General features: G+C 36.1%; 2 protein-coding genes across 2 annotated transcripts; both read right to left on the reverse strand.

Annotated features, from left to right (window-relative positions):
* Positions 1–514: 514 nt before the first annotated feature.
* Positions 515–15,394, reverse strand: TRM9 (RNA-binding (RRM/RBD/RNP motifs) family protein). The gene is made up of 7 exons (XM_089140597.1): positions 14,896–15,394; positions 10,436–10,531; positions 10,193–10,279; positions 6,636–6,761; positions 4,354–4,644; positions 2,923–2,988; positions 515–1,141 (listed from the first exon to the last, which is right to left on the reverse strand). Exons 1-7 carry the CDS (start codon positions 15,196–15,198, stop codon positions 1,076–1,078), a joined length of 1,035 nt encoding a protein of 344 aa, XP_088996723.1. The 5' UTR covers positions 15,199–15,394; the 3' UTR covers positions 515–1,075.
* A 2,732-nt stretch (positions 15,395–18,126) lies between these two features.
* Positions 18,127–23,094, reverse strand: LOC148999626 (Calcineurin-like metallo-phosphoesterase superfamily protein). The gene is made up of 9 exons (XM_089140941.1): positions 22,928–23,094; positions 22,674–22,724; positions 22,280–22,301; positions 21,906–22,020; positions 21,508–21,540; positions 20,489–20,614; positions 19,340–19,446; positions 19,193–19,264; positions 18,127–19,091 (listed from the first exon to the last, which is right to left on the reverse strand). The coding sequence occupies exons 1-9, from the start codon at positions 23,090–23,092 to the stop codon at positions 18,712–18,714; spliced, it is 1,071 nt and encodes a 356-aa protein (XP_088997067.1). The 5' UTR covers positions 23,093–23,094; the 3' UTR covers positions 18,127–18,711.
* Positions 23,095–25,594: the final 2,500 nt, after the last annotated feature.

Here is a 25,594-nt window from a genome sequence, read left to right on the forward strand (position 1 = left end):
CTATTATAGCAGTGAAACAAAAAGAAGCATTTTGTTGCAGAGAAAATGGGATCCTAAAATATATTTTAGGAGTTACAAAAACTTTAGTATTTATGAACCCAAAAGAGATGGAACTGTTTTGTAAAAACCCTATGCCATTGCAACATTCGAGAATAAGAATTAATAATCCAAACTAGCAACTCCTGGTTCCTATCCCCTTTATTTTCGTTCAGGTAGAAATCTATTCCAAATAGAGCTTTTGGTCTGTGAAACCATGCTAAAAGGTCGAGCTCTTATCGAGTCCCTTGAGTTTACTGCGATAACAGTGAACCAAATTCATCTCTCATAGCTGATCGACAATGTGTGCACGGCTCAAATGGTTGAAACTAGACGAACTAGACAAAACCCTTTGCAAGCACTAATTCAACGGTCATTGAGACATACCAAATCTACGGTTGAGTCTTTGATCGAAATGGGTTCTCAAGTGCTTTCTAGTTCATCACGATGACCGGTGTACATGAATCACTAAATTAATCTCACTTCTTCAGGTAACAGAATCACAAGAAGCTAAATCAATCAGCTGAGAAAGAATCGAGATCCAATGAAGTTTATTCTCAAAGCAGATAAAAGAAAAGAAAATGTGGTTGTTTCAATACCAGAGAAAGGCCAACAAAAATTTGGCAAGAAGTTCCTGGCGTATGTTTTGTTTTCCAATCCAAAAAAATATTGAATTCTACCTTGACTTATAGATTGAATCTATCTCCTCACTTTCCACCAGATCAGTAGAAGGAGAATAAAAGTACCCATTTCATACCAAAAAATTGAGTTTTGACACTAGGAGGTGCAGGCACATGTTTTGAAGCAACAGCATCATGCAAAGAAGTTTCCTCATTTTCTCCAGCAAGAACTTCAATCATCCTTCACTTGTCCAATTTCTTACCATCTATTGATCCATGCCAGATTAGTGATGAGCTACAGGCAACATGTTCCGTGATGAAACAGACAGGTGACAAGGATGTCAAGGTGAAGGGTCATCATCTACGGAGTTCAGTCCAACATATATCTGTGGCTTGATGAGAACTAGTTCCACAAAATCTCACTCATCTAACTTCTGAGAATCACAATGCTGAGGAAATTCACACTGGCATGGTCCTGCTCTGACCTGTGACAAGATAAGGATGATAAGTCAATAATAATACAGACGAGGCATTCCCAAAAAGAAACATAACAAAAACAACAGGCACCCAACAAATTGATGATGATGAAAAAGAACTCGAACCATATCCTTTTTGTTTTGTACTGCGTACCAACTACAAATTGACAGGCTATCCTGAAATTTGTAAAAGGAGTTTCAAACCTACTAGGTGTGGAAGTCATTCTCCTAATGCAAACCTACTTCTGCATGACAGATTGAATGGGGCTGAAAATGTGGGACAGGTGGAAGGTCCATTGCTCACAAGTTCCAGTCCAAATAAAGTTTGCTAGGTAAGGAAACAAAAATTCAAAAAATCAAAGGCAACCAAAAACAAAAAGTGAATAGACCATAGGGTGTGTTGGACATGAAAGAGAGGGAAGTTCATTACATTGGAAAAAGGGGGGGGGGGCAAGGAGGGTTACAGTTTAAAACAAAAAGTGAATAGACCATAGGGTGTGTTGGACATGAAAGAGAGGGAAGTTCATTACATTGGAAAAAGGGGGGGAGGGCAAGGAAGGTTACAGTTTAACTTTGGCCTCAGATTTGATATATGACCTACTTCGAATCCTAAAATATCCAAGGTACAAGCAAGTGCACAAGCCGGAGAGGGTGGGGGATGGTTCCAACATCTGTGAGACCAAGAAACTTTTTGGCCTTTCTGTTGTTAGACCTAACATTCCAAATAAATTTTTTCAAAGCCAACATATGTTTTTGGCTATGATTAACAAACCATTAGAATCTTCGCATGTTTAGATACATATTAATTCAGAGTCACAACCTGGTATGTATGAAGGAGATATCTTTGGGTACCCATCATCAAAAGAGAAGGTGTACGCTCGAAAAATTGGAAATAAATTGACATATTTAGGCGTTCTCCTTGGATGAACAAATCCAAAGTAGGTTTAAGATGATTTTGCTGTCAATCAGCTATCTACATTGGTAACTGATGGCAATCAATCTTATGCAGTTGAGCTGTTAAGTCCCATGGATGAACAAATCCAAAGTAGGTTTAAGATGATTTGGCTGTCATTCAGCTATCTCCATTGGTAACTGATGGCAACCCATAACAAGCACATAAGATAACTATGCTAACTAACTACCGTTGACCCAATCTCTTATTACAAACTACCCAAGACATGACATATGTAGGATACACATTACTACAATATATGTTAGCAAATTATACACATTACACATGCAGAACCATGCACGATCTGAACTTACAGACAAACTAATCAGGCTGTTGTCACAACATTCAATAGCAATTACAAAGAACTAGCTTTTACTTAATCTCAGTCAAGATCATTTTTTACGGTTGCCAATAATGAAAAAATCAGCAATCGTACTTGGGGAGTTTATCTCAAGTAAATCATTATCAAAGCATCCTTCACATATGTCCTAGAGTTACATCTTAGGCACTGTTGCTCCAGATTGTTTATTCTTGGGTACAACAAGTTAGACTTGACCCTCAAAACTACATATATGGGCTGTTAAGCTTTAGAAGTGTTGACTCTTTTCATAGTTGTCAAGGCATATCAAGGAGACAAGGCATTTTGGGATAGATGCTAATCACTCATTGTCAAACAGGATGCTGATCCATCTCTAAACCACTGGGTATGAGATTGAAGCCATCCCCACATGGCAAGTGCAAGGAAAATATGTCTTGTACAAACTTCAAGAGTACATCAAAATGTTGTGCTGCTAAAGTGGATCCCCAGAAGTTAAAAAAGAGGAAAGATAGGACAAACCTTACGAATTGTGAAGGAAACCCTCCTCAGGCTTCTTCTGATGATGTTGTCCCTCACCACATCAACCTATGGATAACATTGACTGAGAAAATTAGTTACGTGATTATGTATTGCACTTTCAAGTTCAACCTAAAGTGCATGTCCATGACTACCATGGAAAACTTTACCATAAAATAAAATAAAAAATTAAGAAAAGCAAGATACAAAGTAAATAAAATATTTATTACAATTTTAGCATTTTTTATACAATCATTTGGATAAAATTGTAAGTTGTACTTCATACAAATATAGTTGCACCTCAATTTGAGGCAATGATGCTCATGAAGAATATTTCAAGTAATGTTTTCATAAATGCAAAAATATCAAAAGTCCAACTTTTGTGATTTCCCATATTTAGTGAATGGAAGAGCACTTGTTTCTATTTTCCAGTGAAAGGACTGAATAATTTTATAGGAAACTAGGTAGTCAGAATTAAGTAAAAGTTAATGCAATTGCAGCACCATGTACAATGACATTATCTGTCTGACAAAGATATTTAACTAAAACTAGATCTTAGGGACATATCATTTTCTTTACAGGCATTTGAAGGGACATGTCATTGTCTTCTTCATGAACTGTATGAGATGCTGCTAGCAGTGTGCATATGTAAAAATACTTTCTCTGCAAAAAGATATGCTGGTCAGGTGGATCATGATGGAAGGCCACGGACTGGGGGGGGTCTTGGAAGTGTTTCAATCACAAATGGGCAGCAGCCTGACGGATGAGGTCACCATACTCAAAAAAGTAATGGCAATGACGGCAATTGCAGCAACATGGACAAGGAGATTATTCTGATTGATGAATATATTTAATTAACCACTAGTACTAGCTTAGGGACAGATCATTTTCTTAATGGGTGTTTAAAGGGCCCCTCTCAGTTAGCAGAAAGAGAGTAAATAGAACCCATCAACCTCTATCTCCCTGGAAAAGAGGGGGGAGGGGGGTTTAGGATTATCTCAGTAATTAGCTTGCCTCCACTGATTCTGAACTGACATGGCTTAGTTGCATAATCTGATTCTGATACTCTAAACATGTTTTAGTATGTATAGGAATCCCCTCTATGTCAAGGCTATTGTGTATGTTTTATAACTCCCTCAACTACGTCAATAACAGAAAGAAAAGATAGCTTAACCAAAGGGATTGCTGCTAGTATCCATAAGAGAGAAATTAGATGGTTAAAAAGAAGCAAGTTTGACTAATCAAAGTCTACACTGTAACTCTCATTTAATTCATTTTTATCTTCTTCCCTATGCTCCCAAAGATCAGTTGGACTGATAGCAATTTTTCATTTTCTTTTAAAAGGAAATCTTATTACATACTCCTATCACAAACATCTAGCCAATTAAGAAACAAATGCAAAACATAAACAGAAAATGTATGATAAAAATATACCTTATGATGTGGAATATAATGATGCCAAGCATATCGCCCCTCCCCAGATAATAGAAGCATTGACCGAGGAGGAAGGAAAATAGATTTCTTAACAGAACCTGAGTTGTTGTCAGGATTTGGATCTTGCATATCACTATGGGAGAGTGATGAAGGACACCAAGTGCCTTGTGAATATTTTCTGAACTCCATAATACAAGGCCCTGCTAATGAGAGGCTGAAAATTAACCCTTCAAATGCAGAATGTGTATCTATATGTGGAGACAAGCCCACTCCAGGAGGGTATTCATTGACCTACAAATCGTGTGCATATATAAATATATAAAAAAAAAATAAAAAAGCTAGGACCTAAATATTGCAAGGAACAAAGTAAGAAGCACACAAATTACCAAAAGAAAGACAAGATGTCAACAAAGATCTTTTTTTTTTGTCCTTCTTCTTATTTTGGATGAATGTGGTGAGAAGATCAATAACAATAAAAACAGAAGGAAAGAAAAAAATATTATCCAGTAGAAATGCAAATAAAAAATTATCATGGCAGGATATATTAGAAAGATTGCAAAATATTTCTCCTAGGCTAACATGAATATTCTGCCAATCATAGTTAGAAATCAAAATGTTTTTTTTTTTTTTTTTTTTTTTATTTTTAGTAGTTCTATGGGTACATCAATTACTTTCATTTCTCCCTACTCGGCTTATCGTTGTGTCCAGGGTACAGAGGTAATATAGTCCTTGCACCCTTGTCTGTCTTTATGTTGAAATATTATAAATATAAAGTAGTCTCTGCGGCTAAATATTCCTCTCTTTTGTTGCTTCATTATCTAATCTGGTTACAGGATCTTGATATTCTAATGACACCATTAATATGAAACCAATATTTAACTGCATCTATTCAAAATTGACCTATTTTTATTTCATGATCATAAGGTACAGGCATACAACATCCAAACCATTTGACCTATCTCCACCTCTCTAGTAAACTAATGCATTTCCTAACAACAAACAATTCAGCCTTATCCAACACAATGAGGTAGACTATTTGGATAAACAAAACAAAACAAAACAAGGAAAAACTGGGGTCTAGACCATGTTACAGAATTTGACAGAGATGGGTTAATTTTGGAAATATCTTAGTTTCGCTGTGACAAGATGGCCTCATACTCTAAAAAACCTGAGTTTTGAAATGTTTCAATGATATTTCAAAAAATTTCAATAGTTTTGACCAATGAATATTAAGTTATGACCAATTTTAACCAATTTCAATCAATCCAATTTCGACAACTTTCGACCATTTTTGACCGGCTCATCACATGTAGAGCTCTAAACACCCTCCCCCCCTCCAGAAAAAAAATATAAAAATATCCATTGTTTTGACCCATTTCAGCATCTCTGGTTCTGGCTGGTCAAAACCAAGATCTGGAATCCTGGCCTAGAATCCTAGACCCAAGATGATGGTGGCAAAGAGGCTCCCCAATAGAGCCAACCAAGAAAGCCAAACAACCAAAAGCAATCCAAGCAAGGCAGATCCAAGATGCTAGAATCCAAGCCCAAACCTCTCTAACTTCAATGAGTCACAGAATCCCCTTATCAATATAGATCCATCTGAGTTATAATACTACCACCCTCCACTTCAATTTTTGGGTTCCTCAAATAAAGCCTAATTTCTACCAAATCTGACCATGGAGCTTTCCCAAATTCAAGTGATATACATCTTATACTGATCCCCTACTTTGATCCAAGTTACAGCATCAGCATACCCTCCAAAACCTTAAATTAGATCCCCAACAAGCTGGTTCTTTGGTATAACTAACTTCAAAAGTATTAGCTGAGCAAGCTGCAATGACTACAGCCTATGAGTTGTTTGCTCATATAATGACCTTAGGGGTGAGCTATTTACTCAAATAATGACCCTAGGGAAAGCACACAGGGGCTACAACATTTCCCATATCCAAAGTCAACACTGCTAGAACTGAAGAAGTCAAAGCAGTATCACCAGATGAAGATTCTGAATTTTATAAACAGAGAACAAAGAGAGCTCAAGAAGAACAGAAGAAGAACAATCGAGAGTGAGAGAAAAGTTGTGAGCTCCCCTGTCATTGTTAGAGACTCCAAGTAATCTGTGTTTTATATATGGCAATTCCACAATTACAAATCAGAGTTAGAAATATAGAAAGGAGTCCTATAAGGACTCCAAACCCAACGACAATGGGTTGAACATGGCAATGCCAAAAAAAGAGAAAAATTAGAGGAAATTTGGCAGAAACAAGAAACATATCTCTACATACCGTCAGTTGGTCCAATGTAACATTGTCAGCATTTTTGATGTGAGGTAGCAATGATATTTTTTTCAGTATGGGAGAAACAAAGGGAGGAAGTTCACCCAATCGTTGTTTTGTATCAACATTCCTCATCTGTAATGAAATGGAGAAAGATTAGTAAGACTTGGAAGCATAATTTTTATAAGAACAGTTAATTAAAATTCCAAAAGGATAAAAAGTCAAACCCAACCCAGGCCCACACCCCCGGCCCCAGGGGCTCAAGAAGAAAAACTGGATTTTCAGCAATTAGTGAAATTTCCAACTATTTAAAGCTGGGGTTTTCTCAAATTTAAAAATTCCATAGATATAACATGGTAAAACATCACTAAAACCAACAGTATAGTAAATAATTCATGTGTTTTCATATCTAAAACAAGATCCATTGTGAAATACTTTGAAAGCATTGACACAATATTGAATAAGATCTAACCATAGCTAACTCCTTAGTATCAATTCACACATAAAAACTCCTTCTAAATCGAATTTTAAGCAATCTTGTATTTGTCAGGAAGCTGGTTTGGTGCTCTAACCAATGCAAGTCCAGCTCATATTTTCACTTATTTTCCTTAAATTAAACCTAATGTTGGGTTACATGAGTCATGCACCCCCTTTGATCTTAAAAGTGAAATGGGCCGCCTAATGGGCTTGAAATGAGAGCATAAGTACAAAAATCAATAAATAATATTCTTTTAAGTTAGGGTAGGAGAGTTTTTTAAGAGTTGTTAGTTAGAAGCATTGGGGATTAGGTAGCATTTTTTTTCAGAATTTGTCTGGGACTCTATGTAGCTCACAGAAGTCTCGTTATTTTTGTTTTCCAGTCATTTTAGGACTCTCATTGTATGGTTGCTACCCTATTATTCAACCCCATAGTGGGAGAAACAAAACTTTGATTTTGGATTTGAAACTTTGAATCGCATTAAAGGCCTTAGACCTGCTATCATTTCCTCTCTGGGAAAGTCAAACAAAGCTGGAGCTGGATTCCATTAAACCTTCAGTATGGGACCTATGAAGCTGCTGAGTAGTTCTCTTTGGTTGGCCAAGCAAGAACTCCACAGAGGAGTGTATCAGGCAAGAAACCAATCAGGTCCGCAACCTTCTCCTTCCCCTCCTAATTTACCTTTCTGTATTCAGTATTGACAGTAGCCACTGAACCTGCAACTGAGCAGGTACCATCCATCTTTCTTCCCAAATTTCTAACCTTACAACTTTAGATCCAGCCTTAGAATCTCATCTCATTATATCAACCTAGCCTAGTATCATCCTCAAATCCTCTTAAAGTTTCAGCCTCATTCAAGCCCTACAGCCCCATAGCCCATTGACCTAAAATCCCTAGAATCACCCAACCAACCTAGAAAAGCCAATTTACCCAAATCACCCCAAACTTCAATGAGTCCTGGATCCCCCTTTATCAAGCCTACACTTAAGGTTAGACCTGCAAGTCCCTAAACTTTCAGCTACAACCATACCCCAAATTTCCATAAGCTGGTTCTGTTTCTAGGTCCTGGTCGTTTGCTGCCTTGCTTGGACTCCCTCCCTCCCAAGGCTGCCACTATCTACCTTGTATGAAAAGCCTCTCATGCAAGTAATTCTCTAAATCAAGAGCAGTTTAATTACTTGAAAGTAAGATAGAAACAATGACAATGACTAATTCCAATTTGACTGTTCCAGACTCCCAATATTTTGCTTATTCAGTTTTGAAGTCTTTTAGTTATATGTTGATATGAACCAATTCTACCAAGAAATCATCCTAACTACAGCCCCTTCTTTATCAGTTCAATTTCAGTTTTAGAGATTGAACCAGTTCGGTTATGGTTCAATTAAGTTAGTAATTGTTGGTTGATCTCAGTTCAATTTTAAGTCTTGTCCTAGCATGCAAGTAGGAAACCACACCTCCACACAAGGGAGGGCTGGTGTTATGCTTTACTAGAATCAGCTTTTCTTTGTGACAGTAAATCAGCAAATCAGCAATAAACTTTGAACATAACCCAGTTAAACATGACTAAATCAAGCATGTTGAGACTGACAGCTACTTCATCATAGAAATTAGAAGAAGGATTCTTTCATTTTCCTTCTAATTAGTCTAATGTCAAAATAGCTGATACTCCCACTAAGGGAACTATTAGTAAGGGTTTTATGTTTTTCAAGCAAGTTCAGCATGTTTGACATCAATGCACCAACTTAAGGGAAATTGTCGTGATACAGGTTCAAGTAGTCTTGTCATTAAGGGCATTTGTGGTCCTCATACTCATCCTGGAGTGCTCCTCATATTATTATACAGAAAGAGAGATTGTGATGAATTGTCATAAGGCATTGTTCCGAATCTCCACAGTTCCCATCATCAAAAACTACTTATTTAACTCATGCATTAACCAATAAAGAAAAATTTTCCTATAAATCGAACACCTTGTAATTAGACTCTACTTGAAAGCCTGAACATAAGTGGTCCATTGCAACCCATAAAACTGTGAAGTTATGTAATCAGGGAGATGGGCCATACTGAAGAATCATGAGCTCAAACTGTCTAAAAAAGAAGCAAAATGAATAGGATAGTATTTTGTTTTATTTTACTTTTCAACCAAAATTGTCAAATCAATTTACCCAAACAGTTGGCATATTCTGAACAGTAACATTTTTTTTTCCTTTCTTTTTCTGGGTTCATCTACTTCTTTCTGACAATTTTTGTTCAAGTCTGCATGGCCTGGGTAGGAAAATCCTTCGAATCTATGTAGCTTGGGTACTCAGCCCATGGCTGAGTGCGTAAGGATTTTATTCTTGCCAGAGAAAAGAATAGGATAGTAGAGAAATCCTTGGTATCTGATCAAGGTAGTAGGCCTAGGACAGGTTGGTTCAAACCATTCTAAATTGCTTGTGTCTCCACAATGTCTCTTACTTTGCATCCCTTTCACTTGCAAATTGTTGAAGTTGCGCTTATAAGCAAAAGGAAAAGTCATCACCCAATTCACTTTGCATCCCTTTCACTTGCAAATTGTTGAAGTTGCACTTATAAGCAAAAGGAAAAGTCATCACCCAATTTGGAACCCCTCCTTAAATGAAGCAATCGATCCTACACACATGCTGGAAAACCCTTTTGTATGCCCAGAAACTACTTTTCATCTGAAATATTTTCCATTTTGATCCATCATAAGACTTACGCAGTTCTGGTGCCCACACTTTTTCCTACTGCGCTCTTCCAATTTTAGGTTTAAAGGGAACAATACAAATATCTAAAAGAAAATCCATCAGGAAAATAAAAGAAAGTGATAGCAGCCAGATTTTTCTCAAATCTTGAAATCAAAAGCTTCATTGACGAATGCTTTTCTGAAAAGGAGAAAAAAAAATGAATTTATTCGATGGGAAGCAGTTAGTAAAAAGAACAATTGCCAAAACGAGATAAAAATTCCAGAAACCAAATGAAGAGAGATTATGAAGAGCAATAGCTAATAATAAGTTAATTAAAATTATGGTGGGAGATTATGAAGAGCAATAGCTAATAAGAAGTTAATTAAAATTATGGTGGCAGTTACTTCATACAAAAACTCGTAGCCATAATGCTGAACCCTTCGTTTTGCCAGACTTTTCCATGGCCTTCCATCCACTGCTGCAAGGAGTTCCTGATAAGAACAAACAAATAAAATATAAGGGAAAATACAGTATCAGAGAGCTTCTTTCAAATATTCCTGAAACTAGAATGGGGCATAGAAACTCAAAGATAGCAGTATGGGACAAGAAATCAGCCCAAGATAATGAAAACAGACTAAGGTCCTAACCTCTTCTTCTTTAGTGGTAACAAAGTCATGTATTAAGTAAATGCCGGGAACTCCCAACTCTGAGTCCAGCAAACACACTGAAACTGAATCTTTGACCTGAAGCAGGAAAACATTCAGATTTGAATTATGGCCACTGAAAAAAAAAATTATTATTAATCGACTGGAAATTTAAGGACTTCTAAGAAAATCAAAGAACCATAAAATGAATGTTGGTTCAAGATCTTTGATCCCATCTCAAATTTTTTAGTCTTGAGTCTTATATATGGTAAATCATAATTTGTCTAATGCAGTATTTCAGTAAAACAACAAATTTCACAAATGTCTGGGATGAGATATATTCAACATGTCACATGCAGAAGAGAGTCCCTGTCAAGAAAATCATTAATAATGCAATTGCATGATAAATAATCATCAGATAAACAAAGGAAATGCCTCTTGGTGTATTTACAAGAACTAAGGAGGTAAAAAGTTAACTACTATTGATCAAGCCAATGGAACTTAAGGTTTTATGTTTTATGTTTTATGTAAGCAATAACAGTAAAAATTATAAAAAAAATCGTGAAAATATAACACCCTGAAATGAACCCTTAACTCTACCAACCAAATACAATTTTATGGAAAATTACTGCATCCGAATGGATGACTTGCCCAATCAAGTTAATTAGCAAAAATGTAAATAAAGGTGTTTCTGTAGTAACGCTTTCCCAGTCCATGTTGTCAAATGCCCCAAACGCTTTTTTCTGTCAGTTATCTAATTATTTCCTTAAAGAATTAGAAGAATATCAGAAACTAACGGATTTCACATGCTTTTCCTTTAGGGATCCTCTGAAAATGAAGAGAAGAGCTAAAAGTGTCCTCCAATGTTCATCAACACCCAATGAAAAAAAAGAAAAAAAAAAATGTATGAAGGACACTTTTAGCTCTTCTGTTCATTGGAGAAAAGAGGTTGTCACCATAATTAGCACTTAAGCACCTCAAGTAAGATTGGCCAAAACTAGTAAACTACAACCATGGGAAGATATGGATAGATTAGTTCATGATTTTCATCAAGTGAAAATTACTATTATGCAGACTGCAGAGTGATTTGAGAGGACATATTAAGAAAGATCATACAGACTATGAAGGTCCATGTAAAAGATATGGTATTCCAGAGAGAGGAATGAATAGGTGATCTCAATTTTAGATTTTGCTGTGGTTTATGATTTATCACTGTAGATAATCTGAAATGACAGAAGTTACTTTCAGAAAGAGATGTCATAGTAATCAACTAGATTTCTTCCTAACTAGAAGGTCTAATGAATTGTCCTATAAGGACTAAAAAGTTATTAGAGGACAGCATAGAATAGTTGTTATGGATATGTGTCTCCCTATATTGAATCCTAAGAAAGGGGAAATTACTTGCCCTAGGATAAGACTGTGGCTTAATAGGAAATTATTTACTAGAAGTGGTCAAACAAGGAAATGGGACCCTGAGGACGACATTAAAAAGAAGTAAATGAGATGAGTACTTTCATTAAGGAGGTTGCTGAAGATGTATGATGCATATCCACCACAAAAATAGGTTCAATAAAACTAACGTCAGGTCACATAGGGGCCGACCCCATTGATCCACAGTTTTACTTACTAACTGGCCTCTCCTATGGGCCTAAAACATGAGTATGAAGGTACTGCACAAATTTTGCACTCATTTATTTTTATGTTCCTGAGTCTCAATTTCAACCAGTTCAATGTTGGTTTAAATTAAGTTAGTATTAGGATAGATAGTTTTTTCAAGATTGTAATCACGACCTTTCACACTCCCATGCAAAATAACTGAAACAGAAATAGCTTTCCTACTTAGATTAGGACGCTTTCATTGGCACTTACAACCCCTTCAAACACATTTATCATGGGAAGAATTGAAGACTGATTTCTGCAATGAGCAAACTTGGCTACTGCCTTCCTTCTCTATGAGAGAGAGTTCTCTGGTGTTTAAAGTCTGTAACTGAGTTGCTGGTGTTTAAAGTCCACGTGTTGGTTTCCTTGGTGGTTAAAGTCCAGTAGTATAGGTGCTAAGTGCTTCAAATCCTAGTTCATTTCTTGGCTGTGACATTACCCTTCAGGTGATCTACTGTAAATGCTGCTGTATTGAGAACACTACAATTGGTGACAATCTGAGCACGAAGGAGAAAAACTATTTATAAAATAGTTAAAGTGAGGGAAAGGAAAAGTAAAGATTTCAACAATGTTCCATGTATTAAAGTGAACATGGTAAAGTACTAATGTGGGATGAGCACATTAACAAGAGATGGGAAGGTTATTTTGCAGCTTACTGAACGCAAACACTTTTGAGTAATAGTGTATTTGAGAAGATCGCATTATCCAGCGAGATACAACATCTCTGAAGATAAATACATGAAGAATAAGGTGCTTAAAATAAGAGAAGCTTAAAGGACAACAAAAGTAGGCAAGGGCACAAGACCCAAATAAAGTCCCAATGAAAGCATAGAAGAGCTTAGGAAGACATGGTTTATCTTGACTAACAAAGTTGTTTGATAAGATCACGAATACAAGGAAAACCTCAAATGAATGGAGGAGAAGCATTGCTATTTTGATTGCAAAAATGAAGGTGATATTGTACTAACTATAGAGGCACAAAACTAATGAGTAATGAGTCATACTATGAAACTATGGGAGAAGGCCATAAACCCACTTGAGACAAGAAACCACTATTACAGAGAACTAGTTGGTTTTATGTCAGGAAGATCCACAATGGAAGCTGTATAACTACTTAGGCATCTAGGAGACCCACAAAAGGGTTTAGAGATTGGAAGAAAGACCTCCATATGGTCTTTCTTGACCAAGAAAAAGCTTATAACAGGTCTCCAAAGAGTTGATCTAGCAAATGATATGTGGACACAATTTAAGATATGTATGATGGTGTGGTGACAAGTGTGAAAACTATAGGGGCAAAGAAAGTACATTCGCAATTACAATTACATCAAGGATCACCTTTAAGCCCTTATCAGTCTGTGCTTATCATGGATGATTAAACCAAAGACATGCAAAATAAGGTTTCCTGATGAATGCTCTTTGCTGATGATATTGTCTCAGTGGATGGGATAAAATATGGATTAATCCCAAGATATGAGTTATGGAGATCAACTTTGGAATAAAACGGTTTTAAGATAAGTTGAACAAAGATAGAATATATAGTGTAACTCTTTTTGCACTAGGTAGATAATGAGGTTGTGAAAATTGATGCGAGAGAGATTCTCAAAGTGACTATTTTATAAATCTTGGCTCAATCAGTTATAAAGGTGATACAGAGGATCATGTTCCACAGCAAATGAAAATATGATGGATGATGTGGAAGGCTGTGTGTAGTTTTGTGTGATCAGATTATCCTTTTATAACTTAACAGAGAAGTTGTAGGACAATCATACAATCAGCTATGGTGTGTGGTGTATAATGTTGGGCAGCTTAGAAGCATCACATCAATAAACTCAATGTAGTGGAGATAAGGATGTTGAGATGGAAGAGTGGCAAAACCAGGAAGGATAAAGTAAGGAATGATAATATCAGAGCTGGTTTGGGAAACAAACTACAAGAAAGTCGTTTGAGGTGGGATAGCCATGTTTAACACGGGGCCTTTTGGATGCTCCAATACAGAGCAGTAACCTTATTCATATTTTAGTAACTAGAAGAGCCACAGCCAAACCTAGAATGACCTTACGAGAAGCGATGAGGAAAGGCATGGAAGCTTATGCCTTGTATCTAGTATGATCCCGAATCCAGAAAATTAGGGGGCAAGGATCCATCTACCACATTTAGTTGGGAAAAAAGCTTTGTTGTTGTTGTTGTTGCTGTGGTGGTGTTTGACCCTCTCATCAGAGTAAGCATTCCCTCTTGGACGTGAGATCACGAAGAGGTACATGCTTCAAGAATGTCAAGGAATCAACAGACTATAAAACAAGTTTTATATGATGGATATAGGAAGGATGAACAGTAAAACATGAAGTTTAGAGTAATTCATGAACGGAATTTAGCAAAAGTAGAGAATAGTACAATTAGCTGATAAATGAAATGGATATCAATTAAAATGATTTCATCATATGCATCAGTAAATGAATGCACCATTAGTGCAAATTAAAATGGATGAAGTAGCGAGGAGAAACATTAATATCTAATTTTTTACAAAAGATATTACCATAATTCCTTGAATGGTAGCATATGATTCCTATAGCGACCCAGTATTTAAGACTATAAGGACTACTTGAACTGGCAGGACAGGCAGACGAATTTATTGAATCAAGGAGTTCATTTTTGGTTCTTTATGGTAATAAGGAATCTATATTTTCCCCATCACCTGGTTACCCAATTCAAGTATGTACTGTATCACTAAATTCATAATAAAAAGAAAACGAGGAAACCAAAAAAAATTCATATATCAAAAAAACTGTTGTGTTAAAAGACTAAACCTGGGAAGGAGGCCGAACTATGGAACTTCGAATGTGGAGAACACGACTTCTGAGATCTGTGCATGGATGTCCATCTAAAGCTTTTAAGGCTGTTTGGGCAGAACCCACATCAGAAAAACAAACAATGACACGAGCACCACTTTCATCAGCTGGATAGACTCCACAAACATTCCCAAATTTGCTGAACACCGAAGCAATTTCATCAAATGATATACCAAGAGCCGGCCCGCAGTTGGCCACAAAGAGATTAGGGGTTGCTTCACCATCTAAGCCTTTGGGACGCGTGAATCCTGACGATCCCATTTTTGCGTATGAAATTCTGGCTCCCGCCCTTTTGCTATCAGTATCTGTGTTTTGAACTTTGATTGATTTAGAGTTACAACACCAAACAGCTTAACTCCTTTCCCTTTTCTGGGCGAGAAGTGCTTACAACTTCCATGCGAGGGAGTGCGAGCGGCAGGGTTTAAAACCGGGAATTGGTGAGGGACCGATTCAGATCCGATGTTGATCCCTCAGAATTACCGTAGAATCGGCCCGCTTGGAAGCTTTTTCGTGTGCAGAATGGGGACAACTGGACAAGGTTTAAAGTATTCCACAATACCAATACCATACGATACTAGTCGATACATATCCATATTTGACCCAACCACCCAACCGATACATCTCTCTATTGAATTACACTAAAATACATTAGCCAAAGTAATACAATACTCGACAAGGTCTAAAGTATTGGTATCGAGTATCGATACTTAAACCTTGGATGGGGATTTTAGTAGAGACGTTCACATCCAAGAGTGATAATACCTACCGGGTATTGTATCGCTCTAGCCAATGTATTTTAGTATAATTCAATGGAGAGACGTATCGAAATTTATCGTATCGGTTGGGTCAAATATGGATACGTATTGGTTAGTATCGTAAGGTATCTTGGAATACTTTAAAGTTGATACTCGACGTCTTAATATCTCTTAAATCGAGGATACGATACGCATCCGATGTACTTTAAACCTTAGATGGGGATATTAGTAGGGGTGGACACCATAGATTCACATCCGAGAGTGATAATACCATATCCGCATCCTATTATACTTGGACGCACTTCGAAAATATCCTATCGATTTTCAAACGAATTTAGTCGGATTCTGATGATTGAATACGAGTTTTCGACTACCTAGTTGACTTCTTTACAATTTTTCTTGAGCGTGAGGTCTGAAATCTAATTTAGCAATTTTGATAGTTATTTTAGTAGAATGTTTAAAAAAATAGTTATATATTTCAAGAAAAAAGTTTATAAAATAAGAAATACAAATCTAAATTAAGTAAATCGAATGAATAATAAAAGAAAGGGGATATACAATATCTGCATCCTATTAGTAATTGGACGGATCCGAATATCCTTAAATGGATATGAATGCAAATTTAGAAATGGATTCTTAGTTATGCATTTACACCTCTAATTTATACTACATATGTTATCAGCAAAAGTCGAACCCACGACCTCCTAACTAGAAGATGCTGGTTTAGCAATCAAGCAACCCTACCTTAGCTCTAATTTAAAATGCCATAGATTGAAATTGGCCATATTAAAAAGAAAATGATGCCAAAGCAGAGCTGTTCTGGTTGAAACCAACACCTCTTAGTGAAGAAGTCGTGGGTTTGCTGAGGCATTTTATTATCTCCATCCCTAGCTTAATAAAACCCCTTTGTACCAAAAAAAAAATGATAGTTTATTATCTCCATCCCTGGCTTAATAAAACCCCTTTGTACCAAAAAAAAAAAATGATAGTTATCAGCCTTTTTAGTTCGTTAAATGAGATTTAGCCCCCAGTTTAATTGAATAATAATAGTTAGATCCCCTTTTACTTGTTATACTGATGAAAAACTCTATTTACTGTTAATTTTCTTGGTATGAATTGTTAAATTATTAAAGATGGTTTTCATTTGGATCTTCTTGAAGTTAGATCCAAGATTCCAAGTTAATTTCAATTCAAATGAAATGATGCATTTACCTCCCTTGTGGTATTAAAAAAATCAATTTAAGATACCCGTCGGCAAAATTTCATTACATCATTTCGATTTCTTTTCTTCAATTTACCCGGATCTTGAGAAAATGTAGATATGAGCTACAAATAATTTGATATTAAGGTAAGCTTTTAACTGAATACCTTGCTAATTGAATAAATGAAATAAAAAAATTATAAGGGCATTTTTGTCATAAAAATGATTAAATGTTTTTAATTGATTTTTTCGGATATCACAGGGGAGGCAATGCATAATGTCATTTTTCTTTTTATTGAAAAGGATTTGGACCAAACCTTTGAAATGAAAATAATCCTATTATTAAATACTCCATGTACCTAAATTAAATTAAAACTAATCAAAAGACCAAAATAACCTTTATCTTGGAACAACCCAAAGACCAAAATATCCATAGAAGATCCAACCCAACTCGCTTGATAAAGCAAAAGCTTTGTAAATAACCTTTCTTGATTAACATTATATTTAACAAAATTTTAATTGATTTTTCACCAATTTTTCATTTGATTTTTGCCAAAATGACGTAGGACATCTACAAGCTCCAAGGGCATTGCCCCCACACCCATGCCCACTCATCGGGAGCGGGAACCCATTTCCGTTGGCAACAGAATGTGAAGTATGAGTCATACTCAACATAATTGTATTATGAATCGTAGACTTTAATACTTTTCTTCACTAGTTATTTATTTGTGTTCTTTTTGCATGTTTACATTAGTTTATATGAGTTTTCCAAACTTCAAGTTTTGCCCGCATATAGTCAGACATGTGCCAATCAAAAACTTTAGATTAAGTGATGTTTCATGCCAAAATAATGTTTTTAGTGTGTTTATTGGCCTCAAATTAGGCTACACAACAAAATTCAAGCCAAAACAACCATAAATACCCTCCGAAACTAGGGGTCAAATTTTCATCAACACCCTGCCAAAAGTCGCCGACATGTCGGCGAAATGTCGCCATGTCAATGGTGTCATCAAGCCACCTACACGGCAACATAGTCCGACATTTCAGACCTTGATTGTAACAGAGAACATAGATATTCACTGTCTTTTAGGCCTAATCAAGGCCTGGTTTTGAGCTCCTAGAGGGAGTTCTTGACAACCTTTCCACAGAACAAGTCCTTCAGTGCAACACCAAGGAGTGTGTGGAGTTGATGAAGCAGCTCATGCCAACTCAGGCTGTACTACTTAACTGGAGAATTCATCTTATGGCTGATGTCATTGAAGAAGAAGAACTTAACTGGATGAGTACAAAGCACCCACAGAGGATAATCCACTGGAAGCTGTAGATCACCTGGAATGGAGCACCTTAAAGCATCCAAATATCAAATGCATTTCTGCCAAGGAAAATGAGAAAGTATCGAATTTCCTTAAAACTCTCAACTAAAAAAGAGGGAAGCAGGGATTTCAGGACAACAATAGCTCTCTGAAACATAATGGTCATGCTTTTGCCATACTAAAACCATCTTATAATTTCCAAAATAACCATGACTTCCTTGATTCCATGTTCCTAATTGAGAAACAGAATAGCATACTTCACCCTGTTATGTTGAGGTATCATGGTGTAAGCATCATAAATTTCAAAGATTACTTAGCATTGCACAGAACGTATATCATATCAAATTAAACATGCCCAAAAGGGCTGAAACATTATTTCATTGTACAGTTTGAATATCGGAGTGACCATTTCTTCAGTATCATAATTACAGTAATTTACAAGAGACTTGAAAGTTGAAACTAAGAAACTAACTATATGGAATGTTCAGAAACTGGATATGGGAGCCTAAGTATCACTATTAAAAAGTACATGCTCTTCTTCTACAGCGGTTTCATCTCCAATGACGGAAACCCAAGTCTCAGTTATATTCTTCAACTTCCCATCCAAAATATCAACTAAAGTGAAGATCCGCACTGTTCCTTTGGAATCAGGCGCATGAATAGATATCTCACCTGTCATGGCATTGCTACTGTGTCCTTCACAAGTAAACTTTTTCACCCTTGGCACAATAGCTCCATTAAGGTAAGTAGTGCTGCCAGCCCCAGCTACGATCATTTTTCTATTACCATTTTGAAATGCTAGTTCTTTATGCATATGGCCGAACACAACCAAAGGAATGGAGAATTGCGTAGTTTCTTTCAACTTAGATATCGCTTGTGCAAGATCTGAACCACAAGATTATGTTGTAGACATTAAGGAGAATATCTCTCTTCTATATGCACATTGATAAGCATGAATGGAATAGAGAAAGAAAAGAAACCTTTACCAGGATCACCATGGTCACCACCTTCAGAAAACCAGTCTCTTCCACAGATGTCATTAATGTTCGATCCTAGACCTGCACCCAGCATAAAGGTGTGATTTCTTGCAGGAAACTACCATTATCGGGGAAAGCGAGGTTAATGTGGCAGACCTGTAGGTCCATTGTGTGCAAGTAGAATTATGGCATGACCCTCTGGTGTTCCCAAGGCAGCTCTGTAAATTTTTTTTGCACTTGAGTCCATGTCATTGACTCCATATCTAATAGGATGTTCCAAAAAGATAAAAAGAAATATAAGCAGCCAAATAAATTTTCTCCCTTTCATCGGTCAACTTTGAGCAGAAGACAATAAGTTCTCTTTCACCCAAAGATAGGTACAAGAGCATTATAATCACAAAACTCAGGCATATTAAAATTAAATAGGATCAGCTATAAAGGCCCTTGCCCATCAACCAGTTTTATTAGAGGACATACTTGATACAACTAAGTTATGTGTGTCCTTCCACACAACTTTACCAGGGGTCATTTGAGCTCTACCCATGACTTTTATATTTCCTTCAATCTGAATCATAGTTATTTAGGCAGCAATATTATCATGGGGTTTAAAGGTCTTCCTAAGTGCCTTAGCGATAAGGCGACTATAAGGCATCTCCATGGTGAACAAAGCATTCTAGTGTTCTCTTTTCAATATAACCAATTTTAGCATATCAAAGCTCATATGACTCTGTTTATATGCTAAATAAATATAAGAAACACATACCATTGCAAGATATTCATTAACAACCAAATAAATAAACTATGATCATCACAAAAAATTTTATTTTTCCATGAGACTTTTTTCTATTAAATATAACACAAAACCCCCAACCTTCCAACAAATCCAAGATTGCTTAAATCTTAATTATATTAACGGAGTAATGCTTTGGTCAAACTTTGTTTGGTGTACTTGACTGCTGTCAATGTCACTCTAAATGAAGATTTTTTTTTTAGATATCAACATAAATGAATATTTTACCCCACTTTATTGCTTTTAGCATATTTACCCTACAAAGATTATCAAAAATTTTAGATTTGAGGAAAAACACACCATTTGAAACAAAAATTCCACTTATCAGTAAAAACTGAGATTTGTTCTTTAACTTGGGGTTGACAAATCTTGCTCACCATTGCAACAGGTCAGTTGACACTACTCAGCAGTTTCCCTTCAATGATCTAACTGAAGAATGAATGAAGTTGTATAGTTGATGAACATAAAATGTATGAAAAACTTTAAAATGAAGACACAAACATAACATTTAATACCTTGCAGACAAAAGTTTTTTTCGGAACAATGAATCACCTCCACAGGAGAATGGACGCCCACCAACAACACTCAATTTTATCCTCGGAAAGTCCAGACGGTGATAACCTACATGCTCCCCACCGAGACTGATCATTGAGAACAAAGTTACAGGTTATTTCTTCAAATTAATAAAACAGTCAAAGCCCAATACACAAACGCATTGAGTGCTCAGAATTAAAACCATAGTCGTCATGGTATCTAGGTGATCAGGTGTTAGAGAGGCCCTAGGCAGAAGGCAACCAAGGTGTCTCGGCAACTCCTTTACAACTCCGATTGAAACCCTATTTTGGAGTCATAGATGCATAAAAGCTTGTTTGAAGTATTAAGTAAAAATAAATGCATGCTGAAGTTGACCAAAAACAAAGGGACGGAACTTGAGGGAAAATTACATACATTAAAGCAGTAAGTAGAAGAGAGCACTCAGTGTGGAAGGCTTCCACACAAGCAGAGTCCCAGGGGCACTAAAGTAGTAAATAGAAATAACAAATATTTAATTATGAGGAAACAAATGAACTTGTCCAGGAATATAACATTGCAAGCTTCAAGAATGGGACCAACTAAATGATACTTCCTTCAGTATATTTCATAACCTTCTTTAGTTGCTCCGTATCTTATCAAAAATTCTTTTAAGTCAAAAGTAAAAGGGGGTTTTCAGAACAATTTGAAAGTTAGTTGTCATTCTATCAGTATCAAAAATGTCATTGTCCAAATTTGCACATTTATGTGGCACAGTTGGAAATGATAGGATCTTCTCATGGAAAACAAATAGGTAATTCTAAGGGCAAAAAATAAGGTTAAAAATTATTTGACACCTTTCAGAAGCATGTCAATGACAAAATTTTCTAGAGTTCTACTCTAGCAGTGACATCACACTACAGTAGTACATGAGGAGACAAAAATATCTTTTTATGGTGAGATGAATAGATTTTCTAGAAAAGATAACATTTGTCGTACAGAATCACTGATGCCATAAGCTCACCATTCAAGCTGAAGCTGGACGTGATCTTTCCTCCTAAAATTAAAAAAATAAGAATTTAATCAGTTTAGATAAAGTAAAACTAATACTAAAGAAGTTAGAATTTACGATTCTTATATGTCAACTAAAAATTAAGTGGTTTGAAGAACTCTGTATACTGCAAAGAAAAGAAAATAGGATACATTTTTCTGTGAAATTCCATATTTTCAGGAAAAATTCGGTCTATCAGTTTAGCAGAGTAGAGTTGCAAAAAATATTTTAGACATTCAAAATGAGTTCATATAATGAAATAGCCAGGAAAAGAAACAGCATCCAAAGCATAACCCTAAATGACTTTGTTATATGAAAAAATACAGCTCTTAAAAAATTAGAGTATGATTACAAGTAATATTTATGCTTACTTTTCTGAAAATTTTGAAGTATTCCATGCATCATGGTTTCCCAAAATAACTGCCTTTGGAATTTTAAGTTCTGCAATACTTCTTACAACTTCCACATTTTCATTACCAAAATCACCTGAAAAGTCCAAAGTCCAAAGACCAAAACAAGCACCCATTAATTGAAAAGGGAAGAAACAATTGAGATGGAGTAATGAGACCCCCACCCCTCAAAAAAAAAAAAAAAAAAAAAAAAATAATTATTAATTCCTACAGATAAATCAGAAGTAGAGAAGAAGAAGAAAAGAAAATGAATTCCTACAGATAAATCAGAAGTAGAGGTTTACGGAAGAAAATAGTTATAACAATTAAAAAGAAAGTAGAGGGAAAAGACTTGCCTGTGAATAGTACCAAATCAGGCTGCAATACGCCAAATACCCAAAAAATAATGCAAGATTAGAATGTAAACTAAAAGAATAAAAGGAAGTATGCCATTGATGATAACAGGCAGCAAGACATTACAACAGAAACAAGAACTTTCAAGTCTAACATTGAATTCCACACCACAATCTATAAACTCTAAAAGAGAAGATATATTAAAAGCACAACAAGAATCTGATCATAACTATTGAAAACTCCAAAAGGGGTAAATTAGAAAAATAATAATCACTGAGAAAATAACTTTCAAAATTGAATTGCTTAGAGAGAAAATATCGCAAAATCCTGGCAATAATCTGACAATAACTTGAAATTCTAAAAGGGATAAATGCAACTAATATAATGAAAAAATACCTTCAAAAGCCTAAGTGCCTTTTCATCTTCTTCGAGGTTCCAATCATCATGCTTCAACATAGTAAACAACAAAATTTGATTTCAGAATATAGAACGGTGATATATGTCTTAAAATTTCAATAAACTTAACAATAATATTGATGAATCATGCGTAGCATCCAGAAGCCAAGCCATTTCAAGGGCATGAACTACTAAGTAAATTAAGCAACTTTCTAATAAGAGAACTAAGAAGTGCTGATGAAATGGGTACTCACAACGTCTCCAACGATCGCGAGTCTAACAGATGTCGACATAGCGAATTGGTTGAATTGCTTCGATGGGACAGAAGATGGAATTGAGGGAAAAATAGATGATGAAGAACTAGACGAAGATGAAGCAAAGAGACAACACAGCGTTGAACAGGGCGTTAAGACGTTCATTCTGAACCAAGTTCGTAATCGTAGCCATCCGAGCTCTCACCCATGCTTTGTAGCCTTTGGATTCGTATCAGACGAGCGCCAGAGAATCCTAGCAACATGTTGGATTTTTTTTTTTATTTTAATTATCATAAAAAGTACATGAATCTTGTTGTTTTTAATAATCCTTGCACTCCATCCAATCAAATCCCATGCATCGATTTGAAACCCATACGTAAGAGATGAAAAAAGCCTCCCATTTTTTTTCCCATACAAAGGCGCTTTTATATGTTGGGAAATTGGGGATGGGAATATTACATATGCCGCCAACAAGCGTCCGCTCCAATGAGAAGTCAGGTTTCTAACCATCCTACTAACCCTCCATCGGCGAAAAGCCTCCACTTTATATTTGTGTCCAGATGTCCATCCACTAGTAGGTCCTTGCGGAGGTGTAACATAGATTCATGCACAAAAGGATTCATTCTCAAACCTAACGGTTCCATTATTCAAATTCTTTTTGTCCATTGGCATGAAATGAAAACATATCAATTCATTTTCGTCTTATCTCCCTAGAGTTGACATATAGGTAGCATCTCCTTCCATTTAGACAAATAAAATTTAATCGATAATCCTACATTCAGTAGATGTCAAAAGAAAGACATAAATCTTGGATGCAATGGTAATTTTTAGAAGCACCATTGAGAAAAACTATTTGCATTGTGGGGATATTTTAATCTCCTCAAGGCTTGCCATGCCAATTTGGCAAAGAACGCACCATTCGTAGAGATGTTAGATACCCACATATCAGGTTAAGCAGAAGAAGATAGAGATTGGGATTAGGATATTAAGAGGAAATTCAAAGTTGGAGAGATGCTTCCTGTTTAACTTGATTGTGTGCACGACTTCATCCACTTTTAAATTAGGTGCCCAAGGTTTTAACTTAGAGAATTTTTGGACAATGGTTGAGCCCTTTGGTAACCAAGGGTCACTAGAAAAAAGATTCCTTCCCATCCCCAAGTTTCCTTGTGACCATTTTTTCCAAGTCAAAATGAATACTACAAAATCCCTGTTTTTTCCTCACTTTTATTTAGAAGATACTAGTGTTGGGGAAGTATTTAGCTTTAATTATTTTGGCCCACAAAGTATTAGGGTTATTGAGTAACCGCCATCCCATCTTGAGCAAAAGAGATGAGTTTATTTCTTCCATTATTCTAAGGCCCAAACCCCCTTCTTTCTCTAGGGAGCAACATTTATCCCAAGAAATGGGAGTTGCTTGGATTTCCCCGAATTACCTAACCAAAACCTTTGGCACAGGGAATCAATTTGCCTACATATGGCCTTAAGGAATCTAAAGGTCTGCATTTGGTAAACAAAAATTATTTACAAACACCTTTGATCATTACTTCCCTTCCTTCAAAGGAAAGAGATTTGGCTTTCCAAGTTGCAAACCTATTTGTAATTTTTTTAAAAAAGAAAGCTAGCTTTTTTGATCTACCTCCATCCTACAAAATTGTAGTACCCAAGTAGAGAGCATTGCTTTGCATTTCTAGACGTTTCGAGAATCGACAAGAGTCTGGACTTCTTTCCTTGCACCACATTTCTACTAAAGTAAACCCCACTTTTTGTCATAGCTGATAATTTGATCTGTTAGATCGGTTTAGAGCTACTTTAAGGGTGAAAATGTCCTCCTCCTCGCTTGACAAAACAAAAAAGTATCATCAACAAAAAACAAATGAGAAATCTCTTGTGCTAAGTTTGCCATCTTAATCCCCTCAACGAGATTGAGAGATCTATACTCATTAAGTATCTTTGATAAAAATCCCCATAATCAAGAGAAAGAGATAGGGACTCAAGGGATAGCCCTGTCAAAGCCCTCTTGATCTTGAGAACCATCTATAGGGAACTCCATTGAGTCTGAAAGAGAGAGATGTTGAGCTAATAAGTTTTCGGACAAGATTATGCTAATGTTGGTCAAAACCCAAAAAGGTGAAAACCAATGAAATGACATTCCATTCAAGGAATGGCTTAGTTGGCATATAACAACTTCATAATATAGATATCCATATGAATGGCTTAGTCATTGGCAAACGGCCAAAGGTTGGCTCACATGGCAATGGTTAGCACGTCCAAGTCCCTTAGATCCACGGTAACGAAAGCCGGAGTCAGCAGAGGGACTCTATAAATAGCTTTGTGACGTGCATAGAAGGTAAGACATTCGAATTCACTCACCGAGACCTGGATTTGTCAGGTGCCTTTAAGCATTAAAACGGTTCGGCTCCAAGGAGCTCGGAACCTCATTTCCCAAAAAATAAAAATTCATATATTGGACCATGAAAAGGTGTTTTCCCTTTTTATTAGGAACACCAAAAGGGTTGGCTTGACAAAAATTGGATATTTTATGGTTAGCGCTCTCCTTCTTATATGAAGAAATCTAGAATGAAGCTGGATTCTTCCATGAAAAGACAAATCCGGAAGACTTTAGAAGTGGGTTCCTCCATAAAAGCACAAATAAATGTATACTCTTAA

The sequence above is a fragment of the Hakea prostrata genome, chromosome 11 (assembly GCF_041222555.1).
Source record: "Hakea prostrata isolate BN-2017 chromosome 11, UWA_Hpros_2, whole genome shotgun sequence".
In the NCBI taxonomy this organism is placed as follows: Eukaryota; Viridiplantae; Streptophyta; class Magnoliopsida; order Proteales; family Proteaceae; genus Hakea; species Hakea prostrata.

What these genes read in the sequence shown, in the direction of transcription:
- TRM9 (XM_089140597.1), bottom strand. Translation starts at nt 15,198, where the DNA reads ATGGGATCGTCAGGATTCACGCGTCCCAAAGGCTTAGATGGTGAAGCA. An exon ending in GCTACGAGTTTTTGTATGAA is followed by an intron (nt 6,762 to 10,192) that starts GTAACTGCCACC and finishes ATTTCATTACAG; the next exon opens with ATGAGGAATGTTGATACAAA. An exon ending in ATTATATTCCACATCATAAG is followed by an intron (nt 2,989 to 4,353) that starts GTATATTTTTAT and finishes TGTTATCCATAG; the next exon opens with GTTGATGTGGTGAGGGACAA.
- LOC148999626 (XM_089140941.1), bottom strand. Translation starts at nt 23,092, where the DNA reads ATGAACGTCTTAACGCCCTGTTCAACGCTGTGTTGTCTCTTTGCTTCA. An exon ending in AAAAAACTTTTGTCTGCAAG is followed by an intron (nt 19,447 to 20,488) that starts GTATTAAATGTT and finishes ACATCCTATTAG; the next exon opens with ATATGGAGTCAATGACATGG. An exon ending in TGCACACAATGGACCTACAG is followed by an intron (nt 19,265 to 19,339) that starts GTCTGCCACATT and finishes TGCTGGGTGCAG; the next exon opens with GTCTAGGATCGAACATTAAT.